This window comes from Neolamprologus multifasciatus, chromosome 7, assembly GCF_963576455.1.
Source record: "Neolamprologus multifasciatus chromosome 7, fNeoMul1.2, whole genome shotgun sequence".
In the NCBI taxonomy this organism is placed as follows: domain Eukaryota; kingdom Metazoa; phylum Chordata; class Actinopteri; order Cichliformes; family Cichlidae; genus Neolamprologus; species Neolamprologus multifasciatus.
The window spans coordinates 20,848,293-20,857,237 of NC_140445.1; the positions used below are offsets into that span (position 1 = coordinate 20,848,293).

At 41.3% G+C, this 8,945-nt stretch overlaps 1 protein-coding gene and 1 long non-coding RNA gene across 2 annotated transcripts; one reads left to right on the top strand and one right to left on the bottom strand.

Moving 5' to 3' along the window:
* The first annotated feature begins 3,502 nt into the window (after positions 1 to 3,502).
* On the top strand, positions 3,503 to 4,885 carry LOC146514182 (uncharacterized). The gene is made up of 2 exons (XR_014875198.1): positions 3,503 to 4,003; positions 4,578 to 4,885. It is a non-coding gene; the product is annotated as an uncharacterized LOC146514182 (long non-coding RNA).
* Positions 4,886 to 5,388: 503 nt separating this feature from the next.
* LOC146514183 (uncharacterized) lies at positions 5,389 to 7,515 on the bottom strand. Its single transcript, XM_085167306.1, has 3 exons — positions 6,590 to 7,515; positions 5,926 to 6,015; positions 5,389 to 5,755 (listed from the first exon to the last, which is right to left on the bottom strand). The coding sequence occupies exons 1-3, from the start codon at positions 6,714 to 6,716 to the stop codon at positions 5,496 to 5,498; spliced, it is 477 nt and encodes a 158-aa protein (XP_085023432.1). The 5' UTR covers positions 6,717 to 7,515; the 3' UTR covers positions 5,389 to 5,495.
* Between the last annotated feature and the right edge of the window lie 1,430 nt (positions 7,516 to 8,945).

The window sequence follows — 8,945 nt, forward strand, 5'->3', positions numbered from 1 at the left end:
CAGCCACAAATCTTGCGAGCATGCTCACTGGTGATTGTTGCCTGATTTACAGGCAGAGACACAGAGAGGAATTAAATTTGTGTAAGATACAGACGTAGTTAATCATGTTTGACAAGTGTTGATGTTGCCTCTTGCGAGGTTCGGTTATGAATTATGGATTGTGGAATGCATTTTTTTTTTGTCTTGAATTTAATAGAAAGCTTGGGTTAGCAAATTATATTCAGTCACTCTTTCTTTCACCATCGCTGCTCGTGTCAGCAGAGCTAATGCTCGAGTAGATTCTCCACAACACTACTAAGCAGTGTGATACAAGTGGTGTCTAAAATGTGACACCTTGTGAGCTGAGTCATGTGCGAATATGAAATGTATACAGTCCTGTTAAGCATAAGGTGACAGATGGAAACAGGACTCGGCCTTTGTTAATGCACTTCCATTGTGCCAGTTCTTCTGTCGCCGTGACGTACATAGCCCCATGTATTTCCCAAACACTGTGGCAAATGATCATTTGGCCCAAAAGTGACTTCCCCCTCCTTCAGGGTTATTGCTCATAACCTGTGTTATATATTTTCTTTTTAAGTCACAGCATCTCAAAGAAAAAGAAACACACACACAAACAGAAAAGGCCTAAGATATTCATGCCAAGCATTTTTGATGTCTCAACAGATCTTTGAAGGAATGTCTCTGGAGTAAAAGACTTGTGAAATATACACACCTGCGCAGACGTACACACACTCTGTTGACAGTGAGTCCTTTGGGTGCCAGGTAGCAGCCAGGGTTTATCACGCTGCTTGGACATATGGCTGCTGCGGCAAATCTGATTAATATGGGATGGCCAGGAGACCAGCGTGCAGCGTGGGACAGACTGCGCCAGGACATCCCCACTGGTCCGGCCTCCCCCTCACACCGTGCCAGGCCTCCACCCGGCGCAGCTAAAAACAGACCCGTCGTCAGGGATTCAGATGGTCTGAGCAGTAGGAGAGCGGGAGCAGAGGAGGTGTTGTACAGATTTAGAAGGTGACCGATGACTTTTTGGATACGTTTACATCAGCGTGCCACCGTTTCAGTGTAAATATTTACTGCTAATTAAAAACGAGGGTCTTTAGTTAATTCAGTCAATTATTTCTTAAGAGTTTTGCAAATAAAAAGAATCAGTTTAACAGATATTTTGTGTTGTATATGTTCTTAAATGCTTTTAGGAGTCTTTTGGAACTCAGAAACACTCAAATTGAGTCCTACAGCATTTGGGTCAGCAAAAATTGCTAGATATGTGACCACACACAGACGGAGGTGATACAAGCGGATAAAATGATTGCTGCTGTTATGGGACTTTTCATGGACATCTACCTTCAGCTACAGGTCTAAACATGCTGCCTGTGTCCTCTTAAATTCCCATTTCCCCCCCTTTCACAGCATAACAGCACACGTACGTTCACAATGAGCACAACAAAGTGCACACGAACTGTTTGTGCCGGTTCTGTCGTGATGTAATTTTCTCGTAATCAAGCAGGCGATGAAATAATTATTTCAGTTGTCGGACAGATTTTTAAATATGTGCTTCATTTAAATGTACGAGATTATGATGAAAGAAAAAGAAATTCGTACCGTTTTTTTCTGTATGTATTTCCCAGAATAACTTCTTTTAAACTGTCATTGCATTTTTGATATATCTCTTAAATTACAAAACACACCATTACAATGTGTATAAAGTGGAAATAAATCCACTAACTGCTGCCTGCAAGGACCTTTAGACAGAGATGTTACATTCAGCAAATTACCACGGCTTAGGCCTAAATGGATAAATGATCCTGAATTATTAATGCTTGAACTACTATTTTGTATAGTTAAGCCCTTTAACTGTCTTTATATGTCTTTTAAGTATTACCAGAAACTGTTGCTCTCCTCCACTTTTTTGTGAATGTTTAACTTTCTTCCAGATTCCTGAACATCTTTCTGGCAGTGTTTATTTTAAAGGAATAGTATTATATTTTGTATACAATCTTTACGTAGGAGTAATGAATAATAGGTATTGATTTGTAAATAACTGGCCATGAACAACTTGGACTTATTACATAATATTATGCTACGGTATATTTTTTACTAACTGGGCAGCTCAATCTCTTTCTGTTGCTATGACACATGAAAGAAAGATAAACATGAAATGTAAAAGTGAGGTCAGAAGTTAAGCGTGACATGATACTTGGATGCAAAGTATAATCCGATATTTAGAATCCCCATATAAGAATGTCATTTTTGAAATGTTGCTAATACAAACAGAAAGTAATTTCAAAGATAGTTTTTTTTATGACAGTTTGACCCTATTTGACCTTGAAGAAGAGGTCAGAGGTCAAAAGTAATGTCATATTTAGAATCCCCATATATCATTCCCTTTGCCTATATGTTGTTAATACAAGTAATGGGAGTAAGAAACATTTTTAAATATCTCTGTATACCCTTATTATCACTTTAGATCAATCTATTAAGAGATCAGAGGTCAAATGTACCATGACATTTCTAATCTTTATGTGACACTTTTTATATGTTGACATTACAGGCGTGTAGAAATCATAATTTCTATGTTATAAGGCTTTTTTTCCGAATTTTTAACCAATAACAGCATGGTGGCATGGTGGTTAACACTCTTGCCGCACAGCACGAAGGTCTTGAGTTCAATTCCATCATCAGGCCGGGGTCTTTCTGCGTGGAGTTTGCATGTTCTCCCTGTGTTTGCGTGTGTTCTTCCTGGGTACTCTGGCTTACTCCCACAGTCCAATGACATATAGGTTAATTGATCAATCTAAATTGCCCATAGGTGTGAATGTGAGTGCGAATGGTTGTTTGTCTCTGTGTGTTAGCCCCATGACAGACTGAGGACCTGTCCAGAGTGTACCCTGCCTCTTGCCCTATGACAGCTGGGACGGGCTCCAGCGCCCCTGAAAAAAGGATAAGCGGAAGCGAATGGATCGATAACGAAAACCAAAACTGATTAAGTAGACCTTGGTGAATGTAAGCCAAGTTTTAATAAATTGTCAACACGACCCAACTCTGCACCCCTACAAAGTGTAATCCGAATTCTCCAAAACATTTTGCCTTATTGTATTTTCAGACAGAATGATTTTCACGTAAGAGCGCAGGTAAACACTATCAAAAACATATCATCCGTGGCAGCAGTAATCAGGAAGGGGGCAAATACTTTTTCTCAGCACTGTATCTTCATTAGCATTTGCATTAGTCTCCCCAGTTTTTCCCTCCTTGTCTTTGTGGTTCTTTGTCTCATTCTTGTTAAGTGTTAGCATTTACGCTCATGGTATACTGAGGAGTTCATGGTCAGTTCCTTAACTGCAAGGAGATCCCTCTCCCACCATGCTTGTGAATTTTGGCCAAACATCTCCACGTTGGTCTGTCCAAAGGTTTTGTGGTTTAATTCCTCATCTGTGTGTCATGGGGCTCTTTGTGCCTAAATCGTCCTGTCTTCTCCTCTGTTTTTGAGTATCTATTATTGTTCACACCGAACGCGATGGACGCGAACAAAAACGCCCCAAACGCCCCTAATTTGACGCGTGCACATTCGCGTCTCAACGCGTGTCCAAGAAAAATCCATCGCGCTTCAAAATATGATATTTTGACGCGCGTGAACCGGAAATGTGGGAGGGATGTGGGAGGAAGTTGTGCCAGACCGGTATCTTTGCAAGATGGCAGCTGTCGAGTTAGCGCTTGAAGAGAGAGTCTCCCTTCTCTATATACTGTGGAGAGCAGAGCAGCGGCGTAAAAGACGCCCTCGCCGTACCTGGGTCCATCAGGTCCTCCAGAGGCGTGAGCAGTTTGGTGAGTTTCACCATTTGCTCCAGGAGCTGCGCCTGGATGACGGCCGATTTCAGCGATATCACCGTCTTTCACTCGGCCAGTTTGAGGACCTGCTTTCCCGTGTCGGTCCCAGAATCGCCCGCCTAGACACCAACTACAGGCGCTCAATCCCACCTGCAGAGCGCCTGTCCATCTGCCTGAGGTTAGTAAAAGTATTTAATACGGTAGTCCTTTATTGATACCTGTGCTAATATATGCTAAACTATCCATTTATACACTGCTAACGTGGATGTGCTATGCTAACAGTGAATGCTCGGTTTTTACTGAAAGCAAACTGTGGTACGGAGACGACTGTTTATAATATTTCTAGTGATACTCAGAAGGTCTCATCAAGTCCCGATTTAATTTTTAATGATTTAATTCGATTTATGCTGTTATCAGTGTTTGCAATGATAGCATGGCTGTGGTGTCATATCAATGTATGCGCTCGGTGTTTGCTGATATCAAACTGTAGCATTAGGACCACTGAGTTAACCTTTGTAGTGATACTCACTCCTTTTTATTTAGACCTGGTTTAATTCTGGGATAGTTGAATATTTGTATATAATCACCGCAGACTGTTTTAGATTATATCTAATATATATCATGTAATTATCCTTATAATTACAAAAGGTTTTATGTAAGATTTATGTTTTGCAATTTGTAATTTTGGAATTTCAATAATGTATTTTGTAACTGCAGTACACATAATACTCATTTTAAACAATTTTGTCCAGGTTCCTTGCCAGCAAACAACTCCTCCAGAGAGGCTGTCCTGGTGAGGGAGAAATTCATGGCTCACTTCTCAGCGGAGGGAGCTGTGTCTTGGCAACCAAAGGAGTAGCCTGTTTGAAGTCCGAGTGACTTCCCCACAACGGCTCTTTTAAGAGCCACCCACAAACCTCTAAAGAGTGTTCCTGTCCTTTTAAATTTTTCTTAATAAATGGAGCTCTACTCCAAAATAAACTAACCTCTTTTTACTCTCTTAAGTAACTTGTCTTCACTATGTTCCTATATACAGTGTGGTGCAAAAGTTTGGGCAACCTTATTAATAGTCATTATTTTCCTGTATGAATCACTGTTACAATGAAAAATGTCAGTTAAATATATCATATAGGAGACACACACATTGATATACACTAAATATTTATTTCATTTCTCTTTTTTTGTGTCGCCAATTTATGCACCTGCTTGATTTAAACACTTATTGCACACTTTCTGTAAACTGCATTTCACTTCTCAAATATCACTGTGTGTGTCTCCTATATGATATATTTAACTGACTATTTTTATTGTGACAACCAGTGATTTGTACAAGAAAATAATTACTTTTCACAATGTTGCCCAAACTTTTGCATCCCACTGTATTAGTATGTTTTGTCATTAGTATAATATGAAATAAATTCTACTTGTGTCAAGTCGGGTGCCAATATTTGCTGTGTAGTAGAACAGAGACATTTTGTCATTATAAATGTTTATTTGAAAAAATATAAATTCATTAACAAAAATATTTATCATAAATATATGAAATGTAACTATTTACAGAGAGACAGGAATAAAAAGGACCCAGCTTGGAGTGGAAGAGCCTCAGGGAGAAGGAGGAGAAAAATAAGAACATTGTTTCTGCCCTGGAGAGCTGCTGCCTCATCAGAAAACTACTGATCATTAGGGTCCAATGTTTCCAAATTTAACACAGCTGTGCTGTTTTCAAAAACTAATTTATAAATTTGAAATTTCACGAATTCTCGTGTCTGAGGCGGCATGCTCTCCAGAGCAGGAACAAGGCCGAGGAGGAAATGTTCAGTTGGAGACGGGCGTGGCCTCTTTAGGGACTCCAGGATGGCCAGCTCCACCGCCGATGGACCGTCCTGGGACCTGTCCCTCGCCCGCCTTCGAGCTGTCCTCCTCTGTGGGCCTGTAAAACACAGCACAAAACAACACAAAGTAATGAGAAGGCTGCTACTAGATTTTCATTTTCAAAATTGAAAAAAACATGATATAAACAGATTGGTTGTAGATATTTAGTAAAGGTGATCACAAGGGAATTCAAGCAAGTAAAAAGCTGTCAGTGCTTGATGTTCATACCTGTGGGTGCAGCAGCAGGAGCTGAGGGACCAGGGACTGGGGAGCCAGGAGAAGAGACAGCTGAGGACTCTGCTGCATGATTACTTGACTCTATCAAGACAATATTAGATGTTAACAGGTTGAAGACAATAGTCATAGAGAATATTATATTATTATATACTTATTATTATTATTATATACAGTGGTCTCTCATTTATTGCAGCACATGAACAGTAGTCACAGGTCTCACAAGTTGATTCTCAAAGTGAAAACCTTTGTCGATTTTAAAACGTAAAAGTATTATGCCGCGCTTTTTCTCCGTCTGCGGCGCCACTTTTGTGCGCCTTTTTTGCTCCCGGTGCAGGTGTGTATTTCCGAATGAGGCTCATAGTTATGAGTGTTTTTGTGCTGTTTTTTTCTATTGGACGTGATGGTTATCAAAACCAAACATGATAAGTTTGGCAAGTGCAGGAGACACGACATGGAGGAGATTTGTCATTTGGGCTGCAGAATGCAATGCGCATTGTTGAAAGCTGTACGGTGCAATAAAAAAAATCAGCGAAAAGGCGAGGCAGTGACGGATGAACAGCGGGACTACTGTATACTGTTTATTAATAAACAAAATATGTTCCTGTATGACAACACGCATAAATTAACTGCCTACATTAACTCAATGTAAACATACCTTCTGACTGACACTCCCCTGCTGCCTCTTCGGGCTGTCCCTGGTCCTCGGGGGAGAAGTTCTCCACGGTCCGCACCATATTACCGCTAGTCTCCCGCGGGGTGAGGAAGGGGTCCAGAAACCCCATGACCGCGAAGAACTTCCATCTTCTCCCCGATCCTGCTGCAGACCCACTCCTCTTCTCCTTCTCTGCCTTCTTCTCCTTATTATAAGTGTCCCTGAGGCTCTTCCACTTTCTCCTGCAGATGTCCTCTGAATAAACGCATTATCTTGTTAGCGGAAAGGTATTTGTACATCAGTGGGAAAATAGCGGGACAGTAGGCGGGCTTGCTAGCTTTTGCGCGGGTTCATCGGGTCAGTCTGAAAATTAAAAAGAAGAAGGAATGAACTTACCAGGTTGCCCGATCTCCTCACTTATGTGTCTCCAAGCTAGGTCCTTTTTATTCCTGTCTCGGTAAAAGTAGTAGCTAGCATCGTATAGCTCCGGGTGATTAGCCACGGCACTGATTAGCTTTTCCTCCATACTGAATGAAGAATGAAGGGCTTTGGCTGGATCTGCCCCTTTGACCTAGGTCAGAGCCACGTCACCAGGCTCCTGATTGGTTGTCGCGGCGCGATTTGACGCTGGAGTTCAGATTTTTCCAACTCGAGCGGTAGACGCGAAACGCGCGTATGCACAAAATGCAACACAAAAACTCACGCGCGTGGTTTTATTCGCGAGTCAAACGCGCCAGACGCGCTACACTGACGCGCGTTTCACGCGTTTTGGCGTTTTCGCGACGCAAATCTGCTTCCGAATTTTCGCGGGACCCGCAATCGCGCTTCATCGCGCTTTTCCATTGACTTTACATGTAAACCTGACGCTCTATTCGCGTCCATCGCGTTCGGTGTGAACACACCGTTAGGCTCTGTGTCAGGTCTCTGCAGGATTTTTTTTTCCTGTCTTAAGGACATGACTTTCACATACTGTTCTACATGCCATGCAGATATATGCAAAGTTTGCTAAGCAAAGTAATAATCTGAACATAGTAATGTAGCAAATATTACACCTGCGAAACATCAGCATGTTCATCACATGTTGCTATGCTGATGTTTAAGCTAGTGTAACCCAGTGAGTTTACACAACTCAGTAACGCACTACAACATTGTTATTGTTAATTGTGATTCATCATTACTCTGTTAATCACTGAGTTGATCAAAAGTAAATCAATAATAAAAGATAAATACTATAAATATAAGAATAAAACCCAAAGAGTATATTTAACACCCCTACTGGTTAGGAAGGAACAAGCCCCGCCTTCCCCTGCTCTGTACCGTCACGTGCTCAGACACAGAGAGAGACGGAGGTGCATGAGACCATCGCTGATTTTCACCGCCAAGCTTTTTGCTGGAAAATAACTATTAACTTGATAAATTGAGCAAATATCCATACCGGAGATCTGCATGGACCTTGGAGAAACGGACCTGATTTGTTGTGAACATTTTGGACCTTGAAACCATCGCGGTGAGTCAGAAGCTGTTAAGCTAACCTTGAAGCTAAAAAGCTAACAAGAAGTTAACGGGGAATATAATGGCCCAATTTCAATGTTGTAGATCTGCACGGGAGCGGATGAAGTGGACAAGATCCTCTCTGAGAGTTGAACATTAGAAGTGTGCTGGTGAGTTAAACTGGGACTGGGCGAATCAGGCTAATTGAAAAGCTAACTAGCCTGGTGCTTATAGCTGTAGCTGTAGCTGACCACGTTTTCACTGTGGGAGAACACACGGGGTTTCCCACGGAGTTCAGCCATTCTGAGCACTCAGCTTGTGTGCTGATGATATTCTAGTATTACTTGTTGAATATTAAATGCACTAAAATAAGCTGATTGTGATTTGAAGATTGCATTCATGATTAAGATGCACTGTATAGACTGTAGTTAGAAATTAGAATTGATGTTTTGTGCTTGTTTTGTTATAGCACTTGCATTGTTTGCACATATGGCCATGTGTATCATTGGAGTGTGAACTGAATTAGTAATAGTCCTGTTGTTTACAGGCTAGGTTTTTTTTTTATGGGATCGTGAGACCTGGATTTCTTCCTGACGAGGAAGATGGCGAGCCTTTCCCTTTGAACCGAACCACAGCCATTCTGAGTTGGCCCAGAAGGGCAGGTTGCTCTTCTCTCACGAACAATTGCAACAGTGCGGTAGGACGAAATCGCACCAATCACAGACTTTTGACCTATTGGATTTGACTTGACTGAACACTGACTATTAAGCCGGCAAGACTGACATATCTGAGCTCAGATAGGACCCTGATTGTTATTATTATTGCTGTCACTGTATTTTATTTTATGTTTTCATTTCTGTTCATGAAA

Excerpts from the sequence above, each read along its gene's own strand:
- LOC146514183 (XM_085167306.1), bottom strand. The coding sequence starts at position 6,716 with ATGGGGTTTCTGGACCCCTTCCTCACCCCGCGGGAGACTAGCGGTAAT. Across the intron at positions 6,016-6,589 it reads AGGGGAGTGTCAGTCAGAAG|AGTCAAGTAATCATGCAGCA; the intron begins GTATGTTTACAT and ends TTGTCTTGATAG. Across the intron at positions 5,756-5,925 it reads TCCTGCTGCTGCACCCACAG|GCCCACAGAGGAGGACAGCT; the intron begins GTATGAACATCA and ends TGTGTTTTACAG.